This window comes from Amaranthus tricolor, chromosome 4 (genome assembly GCF_026212465.1).
Source record: "Amaranthus tricolor cultivar Red isolate AtriRed21 chromosome 4, ASM2621246v1, whole genome shotgun sequence".
NCBI lineage: Eukaryota > Viridiplantae > Streptophyta > Magnoliopsida > Caryophyllales > Amaranthaceae > Amaranthus > Amaranthus tricolor.
Window position 1 is genome coordinate 14,155,901 of NC_080050.1, and position 26,952 is coordinate 14,182,852.

General features: G+C 33.6%; 3 protein-coding genes across 12 annotated transcripts in view; 2 read left to right on the forward strand and 1 right to left on the reverse strand.

The window, feature by feature from the left end:
- Positions 1–11,274, reverse strand: part of LOC130810257 (uncharacterized) — a 12,538-nt gene extending 1,264 nt beyond the window's left edge. The window contains exons 1-5 of one of the 6 annotated variants that reach the window (XR_009041009.1): positions 11,135–11,274; positions 10,751–10,831; positions 1,336–1,382; positions 1,025–1,089; positions 1–31 (exon numbers count right to left, since the gene is read on the reverse strand). The exon at positions 1–31 is cut by the window's left edge and continues 1,264 nt beyond it. Coding sequence is in view for 3 of the 6 variants with exons in the window: in XM_057676245.1 (XP_057532228.1) it covers positions 4,214–4,900 (687 nt within the window). In the remaining 3 variants the exon portion in view is untranslated. Of the gene's footprint in view, positions 32–251; positions 1,090–1,335; positions 1,383–2,509; positions 6,955–10,750; positions 10,885–11,134 lie in introns of those variants that run through there. The other 5 variants (XR_009041008.1, XR_009041007.1, XM_057676245.1 and 2 more) reach the window with 5 other exon arrangements.
- On the forward strand, positions 7,731–20,958 carry LOC130810255 (uncharacterized). 2 transcript variants are annotated; one of them, XM_057676239.1, is made up of 11 exons: positions 7,731–9,263; positions 9,372–9,459; positions 9,821–10,005; positions 10,088–10,160; positions 10,245–10,507; positions 10,595–10,667; positions 10,758–11,164; positions 11,248–11,360; positions 19,928–20,283; positions 20,400–20,705; positions 20,794–20,958. In XM_057676239.1, the coding sequence occupies exons 1-11, from the start codon at positions 9,095–9,097 to the stop codon at positions 20,810–20,812; spliced, it is 2,052 nt and encodes a 683-aa protein (XP_057532222.1). In that variant the 5' UTR covers positions 7,731–9,094; the 3' UTR covers positions 20,813–20,958. The 2 variants fall into 2 exon arrangements, with proteins under 2 accessions (XP_057532222.1, XP_057532221.1); XM_057676238.1 differs by having other exon boundaries at positions 7,732–9,263; positions 20,789–20,958.
- Positions 20,951–26,921, forward strand: LOC130810256 (uncharacterized). Of its 4 annotated transcripts, XM_057676242.1 has the most exons (8): positions 20,957–21,093; positions 21,184–21,292; positions 21,384–21,442; positions 21,838–21,974; positions 22,344–22,431; positions 23,692–25,266; positions 25,335–25,683; positions 25,771–26,921. In XM_057676242.1, exons 6-8 carry the CDS (start codon positions 24,712–24,714, stop codon positions 26,046–26,048), a joined length of 1,182 nt encoding a protein of 393 aa, XP_057532225.1. In that variant the 5' UTR covers positions 20,957–21,093; positions 21,184–21,292; positions 21,384–21,442; positions 21,838–21,974; positions 22,344–22,431; positions 23,692–24,711; the 3' UTR covers positions 26,049–26,921. The 4 variants fall into 4 exon arrangements, with proteins under 4 accessions (XP_057532223.1, XP_057532224.1, XP_057532226.1 ...); XM_057676241.1 differs by lacking the exon at positions 21,184–21,292 and having other exon boundaries at positions 20,954–21,093; XM_057676243.1 differs by lacking the exon at positions 21,184–21,292 and having other exon boundaries at positions 20,954–21,093; positions 21,912–21,974.
- The last annotated feature ends 31 nt before the right edge of the window (positions 26,922–26,952 follow it).

Sequence of the window (26,952 nt, forward strand, 5' to 3'; positions counted from 1 at the left end):
CAAGGTGAACACATATCCACTCACAGACCTCCTGGTATCCACATCAGTTGCATAATCAGAATCACAAAAATGAACAAAATACTATAAGTTTTAACTTTATTCCAAAAGTAAGCGTGAAATATCCAAACTTAAGGTTTGGGGCTGTTCGCAATTAGTAACTGCGAACAAAATACTATATATATACTAGTTAACAATAAAAATTATAATTTTTTAATAATTTTGAAATTCAGAATCAGAGGAAACGAATACGCTATTCACTGTTCACAAAACAAAACTCTCTCAAACACTCTCCCTTCTCTTTCAAAAAGATAAAACCCTAAGAAAAAACCCTCTGATTCTGCGTATTTGTGGAGCATGCTGTTTGCAGTTTTTAACCCGAACTGATACAAACCCGAATCGATTATTAATCGAACTGTTTTTAACCCGAACTGATACAAACCCGAACCGATTGTTAATCGAACTGTTATAAATCCGAATCAATTTTCACCTAATTTCAGCAAATTAGGTCCAATTTCAGTTTTCTAATTATGATTTTTTGAATATTTGAAAACTAATTTCTAATATTGAAACATTGTAAACAAGATTATATATAAATAAATAAGATTCCCCATGATATTGATATCAATTATAAACCAATAAGCACATTACAAAAACCTTAGAAACATACTGAAGTGGAACAATACAAAAATTTAGATGTTTCTTCAATACTTCAATCTAGACTTATCTTGCTTTCTATTGCTAATTAATAATTATATATTTCATGTTAGTAATCCACCAATTCTTCAAGCTTTAAGCCCCAAAAATTTACATTCATCACTTATATAGCCACCAAATTTTAATATACAAATATTAAGTTTTTAACCCCAAAAATTTACATCCATCACTTATACATCCACCAAATTTAAATATACAAATATCAAGTCTTTTACCCCAAAAATTTACATCCATCACTTATACATCCACCTAATGTAAAGTACACAAACAAAACATATAAGGTACTTGAACCATTAGATTAACAAATTACCCGTGTTAGAAATATTGTCAAATTCAAAACCATTAGCTTCATTTGCCTCATTAACATTCATCTTCCTACGATTAAGAATGAGAGATTGAACAAATTCAAAACCATCTTCAAATTTCAAAAGAAGTATTGAACATTGTTTGAACAAAATCATACACTAATATATATTCAAAAAAAAAGCATATCATCTTCTTCCATTAAGAAAAAAAAAAAGCACATGGCAGTGACAATAACCCACAAAATCAATAATTATTAAATTAAATTAAAATAATCAAAGACTTTGACAAATAACCAGATGATTATTGTTGCCTTACTTGGTTACTGAATACGAAGGATTATTTTGTAGTGGATTTGGGTATGTCTGCAAAAAATAAACAAACCAATATTTGGTCAAAAAGATATTGCTTTAAATACAGAAATTTAACAAATTACTCCTAATTTCTGGCATCAATAGAAACTTAAGCATATGATCTTCCACTCAAAAAAAAAGCATATCATCTTCTTCCATTAAGAAACAACAGTACAACAATGGTTTAGAAATTCTTAATTAGTAATGCTTAATTTCATTATTCTTAATAAACTCCAAATTATCTTCTGGATATGGCTCGATGCACATATATCTAAAATCAAGAAATATTCAATAATTCAACTATTCAAGATAAACAAATACATTAACAAACACATTAACAATAACAAAGATTCAATCACTCAAAAAACATTATTAAAAAAAAATCAAGAAACAACATTCTAATAAAATTCAAGAATCAAAATTAAGAATAAAGATTAGAACAACAAGATTAAGAATTTAAGATTAAGATTAAGATTAGGATTACGAGTGAAAAGACCTAAAAAAAATCAAAAACTTGAGGCGTGAGGCGTAGAGGACAGGCGTGAGGTGTGAGCAGGAGCGAGCATGAGCAGTGCCAGACAGCAACGTCTGGGTCACCGGCGGCAGGCAGTGACAGTGAGGGTGGCAGGCGGCAGGCGGCAGGGGCTGAATGACGGCTGTAGAGTAGAATTATGTTAGGTTATTTTTTTTCAGAGTAGAGAGAAGGGGAGCAATGTAGTGTTTTGAAGTTCATTGCTACTCTGAAAATTGTGTTTTTACCCCCTAGAATTTTTTCTTTAAATTTTTTTTTAATTTCCCTTTTTTTATCAAATGAGAGTGACGTGTCAATTTCTTGACCGCTGATCTGATATTAGCATTATAAATCTAACGTTTAAAACACCTTATCCGTGTGCTATCTTAGTAACCAATAACATTTTGTGCAAGTACAACTCATGAATTGCTAAGATGGTAAGATCTCACACGTCTATATACAAAGATCAACGACTTAGAATAAATGATGTATCAATTGAGTAATATATTCATCAAATTGGACAATTAGTTATCTAAAATAATTTATTTGAGTAATATAAATATTGTATATTAAATATTTTTATTATTGAATTTGGTCAAATTGTATAATTTAGGCTATTAAATTCAAAGTAACAAAAAAGGTGGAGTATTAGTTTCATTTACTATAATAGATCGAATTACGATAAGTGAACTTTGAATTACGATCGATTATTAATAGCCTATAAATTACTTTAGTTTAGAGAATTCAAGATCAGTAATAAGTAATAATGTTGGAACAAGTTTGCAGCGGAAGATCGATTATGATCAACTTGTTCACTCGCACAACAAATCAGACAATCAAGAACAGACGTTTTCTTGATCAGATTGTCTGTTTGGGTTTGATTTCTAAGTAATCTTGAATGACTACTTATCTTGGAAGAAGACACCGATTCCCCTTAGGAATGCAAGGCCTTAATCCTCACAATTCTCTCAATGATCAACGTGATCTTGGAGACGTGTGAATCTCTCACGGATTGAATACACTCAACCTTTGCAAGACAGAAATAACAAAACAGAAACAATACTTGTTCTCTGAATGCTCAATTAACTTTGAAGAAAGTTCATGATTGATTAAAATCTGGAAAAACGTCTCTATTACAAAGTGGAGGAGAGCCTTATTTATAGAATTGGCTTCCAGTTCTAATGGCTATACAATCAAGAAAAAGGCGCCTAAATTCTAACGGCTATAACAGAAGGCTTAAACAGAATGCGCTGGTTCTTCCGTCAGCGTTTGGGAGCACCCAGCTGTTCCTTATCTTCTGTCAGCGTTTGGGAACACTCCGCTGTTCCTTATTCTTTCTTTTCCAGATACAGGACTAATATAGAATTATGCATGCTGAAGACCTGGTGGCTGTTCCCATAATTGTTCCATTCCCTTCTTCTTCAGTTCGAATTGTCCCCAATTCAGAATCATCATAGTATGGCCTCCTTGCATGCTTGAGCTATTTAAAGGTGACACAAAGCTGTTCATTCGTGTACTTGCTGTTCTGTGCACACACATGCTGATCATTGTACTTGTTGCCTTCAACCTACTGTGCTGCACATACTTCTGAATCATCTTGCACAACCATAAATCTGTTCTGCTTCTGTGTAATGAACAAACACTGTTTGATGTTGCTGAATGATGTTGCTCTGCTGCTGAACCTTCTGTGTTGTCCTTAATTCTTGAACCAACAAAACAATAACGATTGATTATCATACTCATTAATAGCTTCATGGAACAACTCCAATTGATGTTGAGTTTTGTTCTGCACTTGCGCGTCAACCATACATGGTAGCAACAAAAAAACACTTAAACAGATTCTGATCTGGAAACTGTCGAGCAGTCCTCCTTCAGCTCAACTTCTAGGACTCCACGTGGATTTTTAGCATGGTCCTAGACCCTTGATGGCTAGATCCTAGTACCAAGATTCCATTTCCACTGTAGCCTAGGTCCTGGATGCACAGGTTTAGTCTCCACGTGTCTTGCAAAGTGGCCTGGTCGTTGTTTTTGCTGCTGTGCTTGTTCTGAAACCCCGACCTGTTCTGTGTGGTCTGAATGGCCTGTGTGCAGCCTTGTTTGGGCTCTTTTGGTATCTTTATTTGATAATTATCACATTCATGTACCCCTTTAACTTTGCATATAAGTGGACAAAAATCAGTAAACACCTGAACCAGTTCTCTCCCTTGTTGATAAACAACCACTGGACTTGTTGCCCTTGAACCAATAGCTGTTGTACTCTTGAACTGCTCCTCTGTACATTGAGCACACTTGTTATTCTGTTGCTGAGTTCAGAATGTGGCTCGAACTTGACTCAAAGTAAATTAGAAACCATGTTTCCCAATGTCATCCAGCATGTAAGAATCAAGATTCTTGCTCTTACTTGCATGATTATCCAAACCCATATGTTAAACAAGCTTACCAAATTGATTAGCTTGCTTGTGTTACCAAGACCACAATCAATTTGTATCATTCTCCCCTTCTTAGAAAAAATTCGACATCGAATTTTCGTAGGGTTAAACTCAACAAATCTTTCTACGCGAACGTAATCCACTAAAGGCGATTTTTTAAGCACGAAATCAACCTTGACAAACTCATGCTTCTTAGTTTGCTCTACATGTAAACCAACCTCCAATCTTGGATGAGAATCCACTACCTCAAGGCACTCTATTGTAGAACCAACATTATTCATGCAAATTGTCTCAACAACCCCCTTAAGATCTTCAAGGTTCTCAATACAAGGTATTTCAACCACTTCTTCAAGAGTCTCAACAATCTCTTCACAAGGTGCTTCAACATCTCCTTTATACTCATCAATCATCTCTTCACAAGATGCTTCAACAACCTCTTCAAGATCTCCAACACTTTCAACAGAAGGTGTTTCAACCATGTCTTCAAAATCATCATCATCCTCTACACAAGATGTTTCAATCACTTCTTCAAGAGCTTCAACAATCTCACCACAAGGTGTTTCAATATCTCCTTTAAGATCATTACTCATTTCCGCAAGAATTGCTTTAACCACCTTTTCAAGATCATGAACACTCTTAACACAAGATGGAGGGTGCGCAACTGTATCAACATTCTTGAAGGGATGTTAAACATAGCCCTATTCGACTTACCATCAGGGTTATACTTAAGAACAGTTACCACTTTAGAATCCCCACATCGCTCTTGCAATTTCTGTTGAAATCTCAACTTTTCTTGCTGAAAGATGAAGCTTCCTCTTCAAGCTTTGCTTTTGACTCCTAACATTCATCAATTTTTTCTGCAAATGATGAACTTCCTCCCAATACCCAAGTAGTTCACAAATCCCCTTAAACTTTTCAAGATCGGATTTCTTATCCTCCAATGATTGTAACTTGATTTTATCCTCTAATGCATGTTCTGGTTTGTCAAATGCTCTATATTTGTTCATGTTTAACTTTGATGATTTCATCTTCTAGACTCATTAAAGGGTGAAAAGAGATAAAGAAAAAGAAAGCAAGTTTCGAAAATGTTTGTGCACCAGAAAACAGAAAACAGAAGTACAAACACCTCAGAATCAGAATATGTGTGCTCGACCTTTACTATTGTGAACCCAACCAAACCAACTCCAATAATGATGAAAATTGGTGACAACACAACTAAAGATGTCTACAAACACCCCAAATTGAAATTACTCAAAAATATTGTGTCGTTTGATCACAAATCAAATTTTACTACACACATACAGTCTGAATTGTTTCTGTGACCTTTGGTCAAAAACACTTGCGCATCTTTTTCTTCACAACCCCAATGACTCCACAACAAGTCTCACCAAAAACTAGACTCAAAAATACCCAAATTGAAAAAAAGAAACAATGAAAAAGACTCAAAAATGAAGGAGACACAATGAAAATACAGAAGACAAATACAAATGAGACTCTCCTGTACTTTGAGAAACAACCATGAAATGGGTCAATCAAGAAACCTATGAAACGTAAGAAATAGTGCACAAATGATATGGTTTAATGAACTTAGGATAGGTACTGATAATTTGGTGAAAGATGAGAGCAAAATAAAAGAATCTTGATAGGTTTTCGAAGACAACTTACCAAGGTACCCGGATTTCATCAGTTTTGGGCAGTCTGTAAAGAAAAATTCATATCTCCTTAATCACAACACCAATTCCAATGATTCCAAAGCCAAACGTTTCCCCACTCAATGAAGAATACCGTGTAAAAACAGTTTTGAAAAGTAATCACAATACGATCCCCAAAACGCTACTGTTTTCGACCCCAAATGCAGTCAGTTTCTGACAGCTTCTGTTTTTTCTTGTTTTTGCGACTTTTGGCTGTTGTTTCTCATCAAAACCAATTGAATTATGCACCCCACAAGGACTTTGAGGCTCTGATACCAAGTTGGAACAAATTTGCAGCGGAAGATCGATTATGATCAACTTGTTCACTCGCACAACAAATCAGACAATCAAGAACAGACGTTTTCTTGATCAGATTGTCTGTTTGGGTTTGATTTCTAAGTAATCTTGAATGACTACTTATCCTGGAAGAAGACACCGATTCCCCTTAGGAATGCAAGGCCTTAATCCTCACAATTCTCTCAATGATCAACGTGATCTTGGAGACGTGTGAATCTTTCACGGATTGAATACACTCAACCTTTGCAAGACAGAAATAACAAAACAGAAACAATACTTGTTCTTTGAATGCTCAATTAACTTTGAAGAAAGTTCATGATTGATTAAAATCTGGAAAAAGGTCTCTATTACAAAGTAGAGGAGAGCCTTATTTATAGAATTGGCTTCCAGTTCTAATGGCTATACAATCAAGAAAAAGGCGCCTAAATTCTAACGGCTATAACAGAAGGCTTAAACAGAATGCGCTGGTTCTTCTGTCAGCGTTTGGGAGCACCCAACTGTTCCTTATCTTCTGTCAGCGTTTGGGAACACTCCGCTGTTCCTTATTCTTTCTTTTCCAGATACAGGACTAATATAGAACTATGCATGCTGAAGACCTGGTGGCTGTTCCCATAATTGTTCCAAATGTTGAGTTAACTGTCAATGATAGTCTATAACTATAAGATAGTTTGTATTAGTTTCATTCACTCCAATAGGTCTAGTTCCGAACATTATTAAGCTTTAAATTAAATACGATCAATTATTAGTGTAATAGATTTATTAGTTTAAAGTATTCAAGGTCACTAATAAGTATAAATACATAATATCATATAAAATGGTTATGATTACTTGATTAATCTAATTCACTTTATTATAATAAGTTTTAATTATCAAACTTAGAAATACGATCGATTATTAGTGTAATAATGTATATTCTAATAGCTTATACTCCCTCTAATTAAAAACAAATGTCTCATTTAAAATTTGCATAAATTCTACCTCTAGTAATATATTCTAAATTTCTAATAAATTAATAACAAGCCTAAAAAGAAATCGAGAGAATTACTCTGAATTGGAGGGACTATTAGTTTAGAGTACTCAATAACACTAATAAGTCTAAGTATGTAATGGCCTATAAGATAGTTTAGATTATTGTTATTTATTCAAACAAATCTGAGTTTCGATTATTGAGTTTTAATATTCAATCAATTATCAAAAGTAGCAACATGATGCATTGTTAAATAATAGTCTCATATATATATATATATATATATATATATATATATATATATATATATATATATATATATATATATATATATATATATATATATATATATATATATATATATATATATATATATATATATATATATATATATATAAACTAATTGAAATAAATTGATCTGCCATATCTGATAAAACAATCGGTAATAATTTTTTGTAAGTAAATGAGCATACATCAATTAAAAATCCGACTATTAACTTATTTCGATATTGACCCGATCAATAGTTGTACGTAACCGATAACTACTCGAAAAATAAAGCTCGAACCCGATTTGTGCCCGAAAAAACCGAACTAATGTTAGACCGATGACAACCCGAGCTCGATTGACACGCGACTTGAATTTCAACCGATAACAAACCAGTTTGTACCCGATAATGCGAACAACCGTTGTTAAACCGACCCGTAATTAACCAATCTGAACCGAGTATGACCCGTTGTTGCATACAACCGAAAATTTACCGATGCGAAATCCGACCGAGGCGAATTACACCCATCCAAAACCGACCCGATGATCCGAATGAACACCTCTAATTTTTTTGATAAATTGACTTATACATTTCAAATTTTCCAAAAAGCCCCGAGCCAACTGCGCCTCTGCCATTTCGTTGCTTTTTTTTCTTCTCCATTTTTTATCATTTTTCACCGCCATTTCTTTTGTGAGTGTAAGTGTTTTTTCCTTCATTATCTTTCTTTAATTTTGTTTGTAGAACTGATTTTTTTACATTTCTATTGTTTTGTAGTTGTATATTTGATTTCATTTTGATTTTGATTATCACATGATTTCGTTTTGAAATGTTATTTTTTATTTCATTTCGCAATTTCCTGTTGAATCACTTCATTTTTAGTACTTTTGTTTTTAGTATTTTTTTTGTATGTGTTTGATTTCGATTTTGTTATTTTAATATGAATTTCGTAATTGATTTTGTTTCTTGAATCTGATTTCATGATGTATGTTTGTTTGGGTTTTTTATTTAATCAATATATCTTTTTACAGAGATTAATACTCGTTTGAGTCATATCTTTACACTTTCTATCTTGCGAGCCTTTTTCTCTACAAGTTCCAGACATTTAGGCTAAGTCCTTAGACCTTACGTGTGGTTTTCTTTGTTTAGAGTTCTTATTAGGCTTGTGGACTTAGTAGAGAGAATCACATTGTCCCCTGGGTGCTTAGAGTTCTCTGTTTTAGGTTGTTAGGGTGCTTGAAGATCATAGATTATGGTATTTAAAGAGTGTTATTGCATGATAGTTACTTTCTGAGTGTTTTTTATTCTATTTTTGAGTATTTTTGTGTTGAATCTGATTTCATGATGTATGTTTTTGTATTTATATCCTCTAAGTTTTATGGTTTTTTTTTTTTTTTTTTTTTTTTTTTGTTTACCTTATTACCTACTTAGCAATTGACAATTGTGATTAATTAGTTAGATAAATTAGAGTTTGTATGCTTGATAGTTTAAAGGTTGTATAATTGTGAATAATTAGTTATTTAATTTGATAGTTGTTGCTCATATTTGTAGGTTTATTTTTTGGCTATGGATGACATTGAAATTATTCTAGATGAAGTTCGAGAAATGTACAAAAAGAATGATTATATAAGATGCTTACAATTTATTGAAAATTTAGACAAAAATATTGTGATGTCAAATTTTGAGTTGTTCGAGAAGAAGCTTCATTGTCTGTGGATTTTATATAGGGTAAAGGGTGAGTTCAAAAACTTTCTTTGCTGACTTCTTTTTGATTTGTGTACTATTATATATGGTGTTGCTAACATATATATTATATTATATTTTCAAATGTTGCTATGAACAGATGTAGTTATGGAATCAGAAACTTACTTAGCTTCTAATTGTCCCATAACAAGTGATTCCACAACAAGTGTAATTACAAAGCTTTCCAGGTCATAATTTATTTCTACTTTTGATTTATGAGTTAATCAATTAATTATTCTTTTAAGGAGGTGTTATATGTCGTCCTAAAAAATACTAATCATGAAATCCTAAATATTAATATTTTCCCATTTTGTTCCTAATATTTTTACATATCAGTTTAATTATATATGTATTTTTTAAATGAAAAAACATAAATTGCCATTTTGGGCAAAATCATGTGTATGGCAACTTTACCTTAAAATCGCTATAAGGTTGTGATTTTCAATAAAATAATAAAGTGTACCACATGATTAACATTTTTTAGGACAACGTAAAATAATTTACATCTTTTAATCTGTATCATTTTAGTAACTCTAATTTTCTTTACAGTTCGGGCAATAAATTGTTGAGGAGGTTGGAAACAGTTGAAAAAACTGTTAAAAACATGATAGATGAAGAGGAATACATGAAATGTTGGAATTATCTTGAAACACTTGATTCTACAACTGTTTACAATAGTATATTTTTACTAGATTCAAAGTTGAATTGCCTCATTAAACTAAACAGAGAAAAGGGTAAGTTATATGATCATAAACTTTGTTTTTGAATTCTTAATGCTTGTGTAATTGAATTTTGATTTTGTAAATATTTGATTAGATGCATTTCTTCAAGCAAAATCCTATGTGGATGCTTATCTTCCTTTAACACCTCTTTGCTGTAGTGTTCTCGGGTAATGATTTTATTAACCAGTTGATTACTTGTCACTAAATTTGTTTATCTCTCTATGATCACATTATTTGTATTTAATGTGTAGTGAGGGCTATGAACAAGAAGAAAATTATGTTCAAGCCTATCATTTCGTCAATCAAGCTGCCATGATTGATATAGATAAAAAGAAAGCCACATTGGGTAGATATGTAGAAGAGTTTGAGAAACGAGCGAAAATGATCATGGATGAAGAGAATTACAATAAATGTTTAGAATATCTTGAAAAAGTTGATTCGCATGCTGTCAAGTCAAGCTTCTATTTGTTTGAAACGAAGTTGAAATGTCTGTGTGAATTAGATCGAAAGACTGGTGAGTTATGTCAAGTTTTTTCATTATTTTTACATTTTTTGAAATACTAATTTTTTTTTTTTTTCTATTTTGTAATTATTTGATAAGATGCATTTGTGGAAGCTAAATCTTATCATGCTAGTGGATTACGCTTATCTAGTTATATTTGTCAAACTTTGGGGTATGTATGCGATTCTTATCATTTTTTATTATCAATATAATTCACCTATGCACGTTTGTTACTTTAAATAATGTTTTATTTACCTTGCAGCTATGGCTTCCAGGGAGAAAACAATTATGAAGCAGCCATCCAATTCCACACGGAAGCTATGAAGCGCTGTACAACTAAAAAAGAAAAGGCGATATATCATACACTCCTGAGAAATTTGAGAAAGTTGAACAAAGACAAAAGAGATGAAGAGATTAAGGAGTTGGATGAGTGTGTAGCCCAAATTACACAAGGTGACAATGAGAATAAAAAAACCAAAGCAATCAAAAACAAAGATGTAGGAAAGGATGACCAAGAAAAAATAAAGCAAACTGATTCAAGCTTTATCAAAAACAAGAAAAAGAAAAAAAAGAAGAAAACCGAAGCAACCAAAAACAATGATATAGGGAGGGTTGACCAAGAGAAAATCGAACACATACCGAATGAAGAAGTGAAGAGTCAATTGCCTGGTACGTATGAAGTTTTACTTTTTAATAAATTGAAGAGTAAAATAAATTGAATGATTTTAATTTTTTCTTGATAATTTTAAAAGGTGAATTTTACGAGGAGGAGATTGAAGTTTTTTCTGAAAAACATGAAAAGGAAACCAAGACTGGAAGAAAAGAGGAAGAATCTGAAGCATGTTCTAGTGACTTGACTCAAAGGGTAATTCTTTTAATGTAGTTTTATGATTTTTTGCATATTATTTACTGCTAACCACATATTAGATTTATCCTAACCAAGACCATTCTCTATCACTGAAGTGGAATAAAATTGTTGATTGCATCCACATCAGTCATCACCACCACTTTTTTCCCATTACTGTCCACCAAGCTTGATGGTTTTAGGGTTAGAAATATCAACTACAAAACCGAATGAAATTCCAGCCATAATTGATTCTAACTCTTCTTCATTCATCTCTTGAACTAAAGAATCATCTACATCCCACTCCCCGTCATCCACCAGGACCACTGACAGAGGCTCCTTTTACAGTCGTTATGCTTGCCAAATTAATTTACAGCTACTTCTAAATATAATACAACTAAGTAATATAATAATAAGCAGAGGTTCGATCCACAAGGAAAGTTGGACCTTCAATTGATTTAAGTATATCCTTTTATATAAGAACACTAATATAAGGGTGGGGGGTAAGTATAATGATGAACAAACTTGTTTAACTAAAAACAACTAATGAAGATGATGTAATTTTAAACAGATAAAAACGATTCTTGAGTACTTTTTAGTATTCCAAATTCACACATTAATTTTCAATCTTCCCAAATCAACATAATTAACTAGTCTATTGAAATGAAAACATCTTTATCTTGATCATAAATGCATAAATGAAAAGCATTAAAAATTCATCATAACAAGTCAACAAACTTATGGGATTGTAAACTAAAGCAAGATTACAATTAACCCAAAATGATAATCCTTAAACAATTTATAAACTAAAGCAAGTTCTATAAATTCTTCAAGGTGCTACCACACTTAAATTAGACAAAGCAATCTAATTCAATAGCATTTGAATCAAGCAATTAGAAAACGTATTTGCAACTAAGCATACCAATTAAACCAATTCAATTCATATTCAAGAGTAAAAAGATTATCAAAGATGATTGTATTAATAAAGGGGGAGACTTACAATTCAATGGTAAAAGAGGATACTAACTTTCCTCAAGATGAGATCCTTAGCCAACAATGGCCATTTCCCACAAAAGTATGAAGAACAATAAGTTTTAAGATTTTTCCCTTAACTCTCAAACCCTAATACAATTTCAGCTAAATGTTTTTTGATTGCAAAAAAAAAAAAAAAAAACTGTCTTCCCACTATTACAATCCATCCCCTTTTATATTAATTTACAAAAGCTTACTTGCATAAGAGGAGAAGAAGAGAAATCATTACTCTGATTTTCGCCATTTCTTCGTCAACCTTGCTGTTTCTTTTATCTAATCGCATTCCCCAAAATGAAGGCGGCAAGTTTCAAATCAAATAAAGCTGGGGCGCTTCAGGTCGCGGGCCGCAACCTAACTCGCGAGCCGCGAGTTGGTCCTGTTGCGTTTCCTGCTTTAATAGTAATAGTAATAGTAATAGTAATAGTAATAGTAATAGTTATAGTAATTTAGCTAATAAAAACTTATAAAAAGAAAATAAAAGATAATAAAATAATATAAAAATAAAGCTCTATCAACCACCACCTATCACATACTTGATTCCTTGTGCTTGCATTAGTTTAATGACTATTTTTCGTCACATATGAACAAAAGTCCTTTAGTTCTCTTTTTCCACATATCTCTTTTTCTTACACGCCTTACTTTTTCTCCAATTTTGAAGTCAATTATTTGAGGAGAAGTATGGTTAGAACGATAAGGTAAGGATGGAAAGACACTTTTTTTAGTGGTATTAGGTCTAATACTATCAAACAGAAAATGGTTTGTGTTAGGGTTGTATTTAACAGTATGGTGATAGTAGCAAGTAGGCTAATTTTCGTTTTCATACTTCATTTTTTTGTGCTTAACATTAGGACTCCTATTTTCTCATCCAAATTCGTGGCCTTCTCTAATGATGTAGGGTCCAAAACCCTGAAGTTTCCTATATCTTCATTCGATCTATAAATGAAGGCCCTTAACAACATGGGCTCTGGAAATCTTTCCGATGAGATGCTCTCTCTATAAACACTCTCTTATACTCATCATTTAAACGGTAACCGTTTCTTGTAGAGTGATCTCTGAATTATGAATCTAAAGTGTTTCAGAATTAGTGCCTTCCAACACCTACTACACGGTGATTGGTGTTCTTGGTTTTCTTATTTAAACCACAACAAGAGATCCCCATTTAAACTCACCACATTCTCATCAATCTTCTCTTCTTCACTTACCCTATGAAATACAAATTTGAGGAAGAAAATCCCTCCATATCTTCCCTCCTCTAACTTTTGTACACAAACAAAGAAAATCTCAGCCATTCAAACTTTCCTTCCCTTCCCTTCCCTTCCATCCATTCACACCTCTTAATCATTTGCGTTCCTTGTCATAGTCTTACATGGGAAAAATATGAGCCTTCCTCCTGTAAAACAAAAAAAGTAGGTATTGTGTTATGGTTCCCATATTTTTTTTCCATTTTGTGAAGAAGTTTTGTGGGTAATAAAGCTAATGACAGAAAAAAAAAAATGGGTAGTAAAGAAAAATGAAGAAAGGTTAAAATTTTGTGCATATTAGAACGATATGAGCAAATAGAGAGAGTATGATTGAGACCCACTTTTGTGACATCTCCATATGATTATCATTAAGTATGATTGAGACCCTCTTTTGTGACATCTTCATAATTAAGGAAACATTAACCATAATGATCCAACCTTTTTCTTGATTTCCTTACAATAGTCCTACATCTTGATAAATTGATTGATAATGAATAATCCAAACTAGTCATTTCGCCCAAAAAAAGTAAAACAAAATTTTGAAAAAGAGGAAAAAGAACAACCTCACCCCTCCCCTTATTTCAACATCGGCGCAATCCCCTTCCCCCTCTCCCTGCACCGTCCACAACCCTTCTCCCTCTTACCAGCGAACGAAACTTTCTCCAGCCATTCCCCCAATTCCGAAGAGCCCCCCTCCCTTTCCCAGCCCCAACGGCACTCCCTCCCCAACCTTCGTCAAACACTTAACAACAACAATCCAATGTCGTGGATAAGGTGCGCGACTAGAGTGATGGTTGAAGTGAGGCTATTGATTTTAATGGTGTTTAGGGTTTAAGGTTTCTTTGGGGTAGTGGTTGTGGTAGGGTGGTTTTAGGGTTTAGGGTTTGGGGATATGTGGAGCTGGGTTTTTGGGAGGGCTAATTTTATTTAAGTTATTTTTTTTAAGTTACCTTTTAATTTTTAAAATTTTTATTTCACTTTTCTTTTTAATTTAGGTAATTAACCTAGTATAACAAGTCACCAATAATGCTAGTTATGTTATGAGTAAACGCGCTCAAAGTTCGGATTATTTATGGTTAATAAATATGTGAGATTATTGTTAGAAAATCAAGAAAATGGTGGATTATCAACGTAATTTTTTCTATAATTAATTAATTGAAGATACTAAATTTTGAGTTCTCTAAGAACATTTGTTCCTCCAATTGTGTTCATTAGCATCTTCCGATCACGATAAACTTGCATCTTCCTCCGATACAACTCTCAACTTTCTAGGAAAACAATCTTGATTCTTATGGTTGTGGTTAATAAATATTGTTTTGTTCTTGTTCCATCTTCTTGAATTCCTGTGAACACTCAAGGTTCATAATTTGCTTTACAATCCTACACTAACATCACACAAAGAACAATCACCTCATTAGTGTTTAAACTTGTGTTAAAAGTTATGTAGTGATAAAGATACTTCCTCCTTCCCAATTTTATAGCTACATTTGAGATTTTTAACGTTATTAAGAATAATGTTTTTTGTTTGTTAGTGGTAGTAAAATCAAATGGTTAAGATTAAGAGAGAGAAAGAAAAAGATGAAATAAGTGGTCGATAATGTGGGTTAGTGGTAGGTGGAAGGTGGGGTCCATACTTAAAAAAGGGAATATAGCTAATAAGTTAGAACATCCTAATAAGGAAAGTGGAGCTAACAATTTGGGACAAGGGAAGCAAAAGAGTTCGGGATTGTACCATCAAAAAAAGATGAGTGAAGTTTTAATTGGGAATTTATGTAAGAATGGGATCAAACTCCTTGTTAATCATAGTTTCTTTTGCTCGAGCATTAGTATCTTTGGACCTTCAACCAAATACTGTTGTTTTTCTAGGTCCTCCATCTTTGCTTCCTCCCGTAATTGTTCCAAAAAAGGCTTTCCATAAAATCTTCCTTTTCATTGTAGCTATATAATCTCTTGTTGGATTTTCATTTCTTTCCACAATTGAGTGAAGCTCCGTGTCCTTTTCACATTTTGGTGAAAATTTGTTAAATCCTCATTCTAGCGAGACATTCTCCACCCCTTGAATATGCTTATTTTGTTTAATCCTTTTCCTCTGAATCCATTCCGTTCCAGATTAAGCTTTATCAACTTAAAAGTTGCACGAATTGGATTGAAAATTGTAACTTTTCGAGTGATTGAACATAAACATGGAAACAACTATTATATTTTTTGGTCTCTATATCCATCTGTGCTACTCTAGTGTCCCATAATTTGACATAGAAAACAAACCTAATCTTTTTGTCTCTCTTCCCAATTGACTTGCACAACATGTTTTCCAATGAAGATTTTTATTTCTTCATTTTCTTGTACCCATCCAAGCTTCTCAAGCTATGATCTTCATTTAGCATGATTAGTACCTCCCTCTTCTTCTGCTCATGACATCCCCGTGATTAGTTAAAGATGCTAATTTTTTAGTTCTCCCCTTTGCCTCTTATTGTGTTCATAAGTATTTTCTGTTTTGATAACAACTCCTAACTTGCTACAAACATTAAAAAAGCAATTGAATCTAATTGGAGTATGGGTGGTTAGGAGATGCCCTTGAACCTGTAATCCTTTATGACAAAAGATCATCAATGCTTAAGGTTCAAAATTTTCTTGAGTCCTTGTACTAACATCACACTAAGGAACAACCGCTTCATTAATGTTTGAACCTGAGTCAGAGTTAGGCAATGAAGAAGAGAAAATAGGGGGTTATTGTGATATGAAAATGAAAAACGAATGAAGTGATGAGATGGAATTTGAGTAAGAATGGGAATAAATACCCTTTAAACTAGAGTTAGCTTTGCTCCAGCCTCGAGCGACTTATCCAATGGCCCTTCAAACAACTTTCTTAATGCCTTTGAACGCTATTTTTCTGTCTATCACCATCGCTTACTCTCTTAATTGCTCCAAAAAATATTCCATCAAAATCTTGCTCTTCATTATAGAAATCTTCCTTTGTATTTCGTTTTGTTTACCCAATTACTTATATTGCATCCCTTGGGTGTGTCCATATAGGATAAAATTTTTCTATCTAATAGACATCCTCCCTCCTAAATTCGCTCCTTGCTCTCCTTTGAATCCATTTAGTTGTTATTTTTTGAAGAGCTTTATCATCTTCTTTGCAAAAGGATTAGATTGAAAATTGTAAGAAATTTTGAATGATTGAATTGAGACATTAAAGTAAACAAAATTATTATTTGATCTCAATACCATCTGCCAAGTGTACCGTTATTGACGTCGTGGTAATCAATTTGTGTTTTAGTCTCTAAACACATCTGATTTTCCTCTCATTCTTTCCACCATTTTTGCTTGGCCTTCTTTCATTTTTTATCAGTTACTTGACTGTTATATTGACTGTGGACACCAGCCTCATTAAGTAATCGAAGAATGAGATATTTTGTTATAAAATTTGTGGCTAGAACAGGCTGATTGTGAAGATTTCATCCTAGACCTCTATGACAAAGTAACCCAATTTGAGTTATTTATGCCTTTGTGTTGCACTTTCTACTTATTGAGAGTCTTTTCTTTAAATCTTGTGAGAATGTAAATTATGATATTCCTTTCGATTAATTAATGTGATTGGCATTTTCTTCCAAGGAATTAACTTAAATCTGTCGATTATCCCCTTTTCTCGTATATTCTTGTTTTTCTAAGCTTGTTGATTGATCTTTGGTGAAGTTATCTATTCTTGTTTTTCTAAGGTTACTTGTTGATTGATCTTTGGTAAAATCGTCCCTTATGAAGTTTGCTCCTCGATAAGAGCGGTTGTTCCTGTATGAAGAAGAGTGTATGGCCTATGTATGAAGACGAGTGCATCCAAGCATTATTTTCTTGGTTAGATAAAATTGCATTGTTTATTTGATAGAACTATTGCGAACTAATTCCTAGCCACTGCTTCATGACCATTAAATATAAGTTTTCCTTCCTTTGCCTTGCTCTTGTAATATCTCTAACGCAATATATCCATATTGCATGTTGTTGTCCATTCTGGGTATAAGCAATCCATCTATTTTTCTATGAATTACCAATAGTTTGTGCATGCTCCAATATCCACTATTGCACCTCTCTCCAAAATTTTTTGTTGCTTCTTTCTTCAAGTGTTAATTGACATCCTCCTTTGAAAATGTTAGTTGATGAAAAAATATTTTCTTAACAGAATTTCTTGGACATTATTTTTAAAATTGAATAAATAAGTCCAGAATAATCTGTCCTCATACTTCTAAACACGTGAATATTACCTAAAGCTGACCCTGTAAAAGGACCATTTGATATTAGGCAGTCCTATAGACAACGTTCCTTAATTAATTCATGAAACTAAAATTTTGAGTTCTCTTATTGATCGAAGAAATTTTACCACTTTCAAAACACCCCCCACAAGCCAATTTGGTACGCACAAACCATTCAAATTTATGACTTCGTTCCTTCTCGTAGGATCGTATACTGCTGAAATCCAGAATATCATCTTGCCCACGAAACCAAACAGCATAGATGTTAAAAAAAGACCCACCGTAGTAGCCAATAATATTTTTCTACTTTAGTGTCCCATATTACGACAATGCTTGTTAATGCTCTAATAGTTGGGAAACTTATCGGTCTTTATTTTATGTCTACTCTCATCTCATATCAAAAAATTGACATGCTTGTCCTTGTTTTCTGATGGAAGTTATTATTTTCTTCCTATTCTCCAACATCCAAGCCTCTGACATTCCAAAGATATGATTTGTATTGAGTATGATTGAGACCCCCTTTTCCCTTCTTGACATATGAACTTCATACAAAGAAACAACCTCCTCATTATTGTTTGAACCCGGGTTAGAGTTAGGCAGTGAAAAAGATATAAGTGTGTGGGATTGTGACATGAAACAAGAATGAAGTGATGAGAGGGATTTTGAGTGAGAATGGGATTAGACTGCTTGATAATCAGTGTTTCCTTTTGAGTGTTGGGCATGTTATCCATAGGACCATAGACCTTCAAACAACTCTATTATAGCCCGTGATTGTGGTTATTTTTCTAAGATGCTCCAAAATTGCTTGCTCTCGTAATTGTTCCAAGAAAAAGCCTTCTATCAAAATCTTCCTCTTCAGTCTTCACTATTGAAATTATCAAAATCTTCCTGTTCAGTCTTCACTATTGAAATCCTCCTCTATATTATCTCTTGTAGGATTTTCATTTTGTTTAAATCTTGTGTGAAGCTCTTCTATTGCTTTTTTCACCCAATAAATTCTATTGCATCCTTTCAGTGTTATCCTTTTAAGTGAAAATTTATCAATCTCGTTTCTAGAGAGACATACTCCTCCCCCTTATATACACTCCCAGCTCTGAATCCTTTTCCTCCATCAGATCGAGCTTTATCATCTTTTTCCCGATAGTTGAAAGAATTTGATTGGAAAATGCAAGAACTTTTCAAGGAGTGATTGAATGGTGACATAGCTTAAGCATATTATTATTTAGTCTCCATATTGTTAGCAGTAATGCAAATCACAATAATCTTCATCCTATTACTTCATAGCCATCTGGGATATAAATTTTTCTTCCTTTGCTTTGCTTTTGTAATATCTCCAACACAAGATATCTACGTCGCGTGTTGTTGATTATTTTCAATATGAGCAATCCATATAATATTCTATGAATGTGACACTAATTCTCAGGGCCTTTCTTGGTGAATAAGTCATGTATGTGCTCTAAAATCTGTCCTTTGAAGGTGTTCACTAATGAAAACACTTTGGAAAGAAAATCCTAGACATGATTTCTAAAATCGAATAAAAAATTAGGAAAAAGAGGTTTGTCAGAATAGGTTGTATAGTTTTAAAGCTTTAATGAAACTTATGATGTATATATGACAAATCATGGGGATCATCATTGGAATAATTAGACTCAAGTTTGATGACCAAAATGATAGGATTAGGCCATAATTGAAACACTTGTTTGAGATGAAGAAACTTGATAGCCAAATTGTGAGTTATAGGCCATAATTGAATACTTTCTCCCTTTCTCGTTTCCCCTTTCCCCTATTTATCTAGCTTATTCTCTAAGCTTCTACATCATAGTATCTAAAATATCACAAACTAATAGTGTATTATCTAAAATCCCTATTCATTACACACCTTTGGATATTTGGCAAACCTTTAGAACAACAATTTTGTATTAGTTTAATTTAAACTTGATCTATCCACCGATAAACTTTAATTAATCCTCTGCGCTAATCGAATTTAATTTTGAGCTATTGTTTCCCAAAATCGATCATTCCATGATTTTTATATTTTAAATTTGATATGTATTATTTATGATTATGGCAGTTTTCAAGCACTTGTCAGTTTATAATTGGTGCTCCCCCTCAAAGGGGCATCTTCAATGCTATCAAAAAAGATCGTTTTAGTACGTCAAATGTCTCTTTCATCAAAGCAAATCAAAAACAGTTGGAAAATCTTGACATGTTAAAGACATGGGGGTTTAATCTTCCATACATGTTGAGGGTTGAGAGTGTTGAAGCTCCAAATTTTATGCATCAAGATGATACACCATTTCTTGTAGTAGAACAAGTTCAACCACTACGCATGTTCTTTACCTCAATGAGGACAGAGTTTCTTAAGAGCAATCAATCATGCAAAGCTTGGTGGAGATCAATAATGGAAAGGTTTCGTTTGATATTTAGGTATGGCTTTCTTGAACAAATGCTACTTTGTTAGCAATATCAAATTTTATTTCTTATTTATTACTTTTTTAATAACAATGTCATTGCACTTATAAATACAATATTTTGTGATGTAGAGATATAATGTGTGGGATTTATTACCTCCATTCTTCAAATCGTGTGTGTTGTGATTTTCACGATTCCTTCTATGTCACTAAGGAAGGAAGAGGGAAAATTCTTCACAACTTCTCTCATGATTTCTCACATGTACGTGCAAAAAATGATCTTAAGGAACTGATGGCATTGATGGAATTTGTTATCAACGATACGCCTCACCCAGGCAATAGCAAAGATTTTAATAAGCTTCGTGTTTTGGAGAATTCTTATGAGCTTCCATTTGAATTGATCCACTTCTTTATGATGCTGCACAAATTTCGAAATGCGTATGTATTCACTTTTAAATTTTTTTATAGCAAATAATATTAGATTTATTTCTCTTAATTGTTTGAATTTTTATATTTTGTAGGGCAGTACCTTCAACTTAGGCTGATTGATCATCCATATTTTTGGCATGATGAATACAGAATAACATTTGTTAAAACCTTAAAAGATTTGTTTAAAGAAAATAAACTTCAGCTGTTGTTGGTTGATAAATTCATCCCGGATTTGTATTTGGAGGATTGTATTCGTGCTTACAACAATGATTTACTCGAAGCAATTCTTTTATACAAATCACGGGCAAAAAGTGGTATTTATAAGATGGTTTTTTACATGAATGCCGTCTATTCTCATATCAATGACAACGACTACGACGAGTATCGCAAGTCAGAGGTATAAAAATTTAAACTGCAATATTGTTCATTTTACATATACAATAACTTTAATCCTGCTATCTATTAATTGATATATTTACTTTTGAAGTTTTTTAGTTTACCCCTCTTGAAGTTGAAATGCTACTTCGAGAGGCCTTCCCAAAAGTCTATTGCTATATGTTCACTAGTATTTGTAATTTGTCACTCTGTAAGGATACGTAAGTTGCATTTCTGTTCTTTTTTAGAAACATTATATATCTTATACTTAATTTGCTTAAACTTATTACAAGAGAGTTATCACTTTGTCAGGAATGCATCGTTAGTTGAAGTTTTTAAGAGATTGTCAAGTTTCTCTTTCGTGAAAAATGGTGAGTAACTTCGTTTTCTTTAATATCCTTTCTTTTTGTCATGCATTTGTGGCAGTAATTCAAGTGGCGGAATAAGTAAACAAGATATTAGAAAAGTAGTGAATATCTATATTCTATCTTACTTAGGTTTTCCAGCTTTCTTTTTACTTCACTATATGCAAACCGAGTTGGAAAGAGTGTTCATGCTTTTTGTTTAAGTATGGAATAGTTTATGTTCCTTTGTAAAGACTTAGAACCTAGTAGATACCATGTACTTTAAGCATAAGATCGACATCGAGCATCATGTATGACAAAATTTAATGGCTATCACAAGCTAATTAAAAATATCAGTTAAGACTAATCTCTTGTTCTTTATACTAATATTACTTTTGTCCTCATACTTCCTCCGTTTCAAGATTAATGACTACACTATCCTTGTAAGTATACTAAGTGTAGTCATTAATTAGAAACGTTTGGAAGTATATTGCAGATATATAGCGCCTCGAGCTGTAAAAATAGCAAGTTGTATGCTTGCGGTACAGGACTATTCTGAGTAAGTGTTATCATTCCCAATATGTTCCTCTGTTTCAAAGGGCTCCTTTGTATTAACTGAGTTTTCAAATCTCGTGTAATGAGATACTTTAATATAGTGTAAGTTGGTCGTATGTTAGGTGTGAGTTTGTAGTGTAATGAGATACTGTAGTCGCGAACTGATAAAGGCAAATCATGGTCGGTTTTTGGCTATATTTTGGTCCATTTTGAGTGAATCACGAATTAGATAGCGAATTACTTTACGTTGTTAGTAGAGTTAGAGAATTACTTTAAGTAATGTCTAAAAAATTATGTGATGTAATGTAAGCCTTCCACGATTAACGAATAGCGGTCTAAAAATTGCTAACAAAACTTTACTCTCTCAATGCAGGAATAAAGACTAACAATCTTTTGGATGCACTTTCAAAAGATGACTCTAGAGTCTGGATGTGCTTTTGTTGTACTCGTTTTTGCAAACTGTATGTAACACCCCGAGATTTTAATGACGTAATTATTTAATATTTTAATAACTTTTAAAGATTTTACAATTATATTAAATTATTTTTGAATTAGTTTTAATAAATTTCTTTCATATACGAATTTAAATGTTAATGTGTGTGTGTGTGTGTGTATATATATATATATATATATATATATATATATATATTAAAAATGTAGTTACGATTTCTAAAATAAAGAGGTTCAAATCAAAAGGATTTTTGTTTATTAAAATGAGTGAGTACACGAAGGTGAGTCTCTTAGTTGCGCCTCGCAAAAAAAAAATGAATCTAGATAAATAAATAAATAAATAAAATAAAAAGGGATGGATTAGGGTTTATGTGAGATACCCTTACTCCCTCATTCAAAACCCACGGCTCCCAATCCCTCTCTTCCCTCTTCTCTCACGTCCCACTCCCCTCACCCATAGCTGGCGGCACAACCAACCCCAACCACGAGTTCCACCACCAACAGCAACCACTTCTCCCTCCCCCGCGAGCAACCGCAGCGGGTTAGCCTTCCCACGTGCTGTCGCCTGCAGCAAGGCTGCAGACCTCTCCAGCCGCCAGCATCAGAGGCTGGGACAGCCGGCTTTGGCCCCTTCTCCCAGCCTGGTTCTTTGCACCACCACCACAACCTTCATCCACCTCTTCACCATTTGTTTTGCTAGTTTTAAACCTTGTAAGCCATCTCCTCTTCTTCCATTTGATTCTTCTTGTTTCAATTAAAAGTTTTATAAAGTTTATGTGTGTGATGTGGATTTTCATGTTGTATTCATTGAATCTTTTTGTGGGTAAGAGTTTGATTGATGAATTGAACATATTTATGATTAGGGGTTTGAAGTGTGATTAGAAATTATGGGTTGCGTTGATTGTGTTTTAGTCTCTTTGAATTTTATTATGAGTAACAATTAAAGGTGTTATCTTTGAAATTAGTAATAGTGTGGGCTTTCATGTACATTATGGTGGTGTATTAGTTTATTGATTCTTGCTATGGATAATGGTTAAAAAGTATTATCTTTGAACATGAAATGACTAGGGTTTGGATTTAGAAATGAACTTACTAATCTGATTTTGTATTTTTTTTTTTTTTTTTTTTTTGCAAATTTGAGTTAGGGTTAGGGTTAAGTGTGATAAGTTGCATGCAAATTTGAATTATACTAAAGTGATGTGTTTTTGTTTTGTATGCGATTTATAATTTGGATTGTGATGTAATGTGTTGTTGGTAAATGTTGTTGTTAGGATGAATACAATGTGGTTGTTAGTTCGTGCTCCAGGGGGTACTTTTGATGTGAGGGTGGATGACACTGATAAGACCAATTTGATGGAGTTGTAAGTATATGTTTGAGGATTCAGTGAAACAGAACGCATATCTACCTAAATACTTCACCCCATTTGTCACTAAACCTAGAAATAATCGTAAGTTAGAGTTAGTTGATGATGGGGCAATGTTAAAAATGTGGGAGTGGAATGAAGGGAATAGTGAAATTAAAGTTTTTATAGAAGAGACAGAAACACCATCCCTTGTGTTTCAGTCTGCAGAAGCTAGTTGGGTAAAAACTTTAAAGAACAGGGCTGAAAATATTAGGCTAATGGAGGAAGAGAATAGAAGGATGGCAGAGGAAGCAGAAGCTGAGGAGCAGCTTTTGGCCCAACAGGCATATACTGTGGTTGTATAGGTCCTTGTTTTGAATGTTGATGATGGGATTGAATATGTAAGAGTGTTTGCTACCCCAACAGCAGATGAGGTTTTTTCAGGAGATTCACTGCAGCAGGGGCAAGAAAACTGCTGTTAAGTTTTTTGATTATAGTGAAGATGGTGATTATGAAGTTTCTGATGTTGAGGTTGATTCTGATATGGAGTTGGACAGTGAGGATGAGTACATTGTGAGAGAAGAAGATGTTCGTGATAATATACGTGAGAAGACCTTTGAGGATTACTTAGATGGGTCTCATGTGTTAGACAAAATGTACAAAAATGGTAAAATCTGGTCTCAGTTACCATTTGGATCCATTGTTCTTGAGGAGTGGTTGATATTTGAAACCAAAACACAGTTTCTAGATGTATTCAGAGATTACTGCATACAAGAGGGCTTCTCTGTTTCAGTTGACCATGTTGACAGTAAGAGGTACATAGCAAGGTTTTTGATGAGGGATTGCACTTAGACGATTCATGCTTCAGTTCTAAGAGACAAAGTCAGTTGGGCCATAAAGAAGCTAGAAGGAGAGCATGCAACTTGTGGGAGGCTTGAAAAGAATCCTATGGTCTCTTCAGCATGGCTATGCAGACAATTGTTACAAGACTTAGAGGCAAACCTAGATGTCCCAGTTGATTCATTGCAGAGGCTGTGCATGGAAAGGTACAAGATCCATGTGAAGTTGAGATTGTTAAACAAAGTGAAGAGTTTAGTGAGGGAGCAATTACATGGTGGGTTTGCTAAGTCCTATCCAGCTCTTCCAAAGTATGCTGAAATGATAAAGCCCACAAATCCTAGGTCTTATGCTCTAGTTACATGGATTGATAGTTTGCAATTTAAGGCCTGTTTTATATCTTTTGCAGCTCAAGTGAGAGGATTCTTAGGTGGTTGTAGACCTATCATAGGAATAGATGGTGCACATTTAAGTGGGTATTACAAAGGGGTTATGCTCACTGCAGTTGCAATAGATGGGAATAATGAGATCTTTGTGTTAGCCTATGGGATTGTTGACACAGAGAGCATAGATTCCTGGACTTATTTTTTCAGAAACTTAAGGTGCTTGTTTGCTCAGTATGAATCTCAGATGGATGACTGGACTTTTATCAGTGACAGGATGAGGGTAAGTTTCTTCTTTGTCTTTAATTTGAGATTATGAAGCTGTTTATTAACTTAGTCTTGTTTTTTTAGGGGGTTGAATCAGCTTTGTTTGAGGTGTTCCCAATAGCTACCAGGAGAATATGCTGCCAGCATTTGTACTCAAATTGCAAGGCTGCAGGATGGAGTGGGGCAGTATTTCATAAGATGTTTTGGATTGCGGCAAATACCTATAATGAGTACGTTTTTGAAAAAGTTATGTCCAAGATAAAAGAGTTTGATGCAGCAGCATATGACTATCTAAAAAATGTAGAAGAGCAGTGGAGTATGCACATGTTTGACATGACAGTTTGTTGTGATCATAACACAACAAACTCCGTAGAGTCATTCAATGCAATAACAAAGGCTAACAGGGACATGCTTGTATTGACATTGCTGGAAGGTAAATTTGTGTCCTTGTTTTGCTCATTTAAATGCAAAAAAATTGTTGTTGCTTGCAGTGATTTTTTTTGTTTTTTGAATAATTAAGATGTCAGGAATTGGTGTATGAAAAGGATGGGTTCTAGGTTCGATAAAGTAGTAAGTATAGAACCTAATGATCTAGTAGAGCATGCAAAGGGGGTGCTGGCGACTAGGACTGATGATTCTAAGTTATGCCATGTCACTGCAGCTGGTGGTGGAGAGTTTAAGGTGAGGGATGGCCATGTCAAGTTCCCTGTCACGCTTGGAAATATGACTTGTGGGTGGGGGAAATGGCAAGGATCAGGGATCCCTTGCAAGCATGGTCTAAGGGTCCTTTACAACTAGAGACTTGATCCTAGGGACTTTATCTCACCTTTCTACAAGGGGGCTGCATACAAACTCACTTATGGAGATCACATCCACCCCATGGCTGATCCAACTCATTGGCCTTCACTAGATGTGCCACAAATTGCACCACCCCAAGGGAAAAGAAATGCTGGCAGACCACCTAAGCAAAGGAGAAGAGCTGCTCATGAAGCAAAAAAAGGAAAGAGGCATAAGAATAACAAATGCAGCCTATGCAAAATACTAGGCCACAATGCAGTGACATGCAAGGCAAAAAAGGCATCATCAAAGAAGGCAGCACATGCAGCTTCCTCTTCACAGCAATGCAACACAAGGGGGAAGAGAAAGACTGCTACTTAGCATTGTTTAGTATCATTTTTCTGGTGAACAGTGTTTATTGTCAAGTTGTTTTTGAACAAAATGTTAACTACTTGGTTTGTATGACACTTCTTTTGTTTATCATAATTCCAACGGCTATATTAAAAAAAAATGGTATTTGACGCAAATAAAAAAAGTAAATGGTATATGGTGAATTATTAATTTACCACAAACGGCACACTAACGGCAGTTGTCATGAATGGTATTCTGTGCTAACGGACGTAAACTCAATGGTATACGGTGAATTAAAACATTTCGTGTGGTATATGGTGAATTTTGAAGAAACTAAGTGGTATATCATGAAATATCCGTAGTTTTTATAAAAGGGACCATTGCATTGTATGAACAACAATTAATTTCATTTATTGCTTCAAACAAAATGGTGAAGAAAAAAAGAAATAGATAATTTTTTTATTAATGAAGTAATCCATGAGCTACTAATAACGCTTAACAAAAAAAGGTAAACCAAGTCATGATACAATGACTAATATTGCCAAGAAATACCATGTGTATAGGAAGACAATTT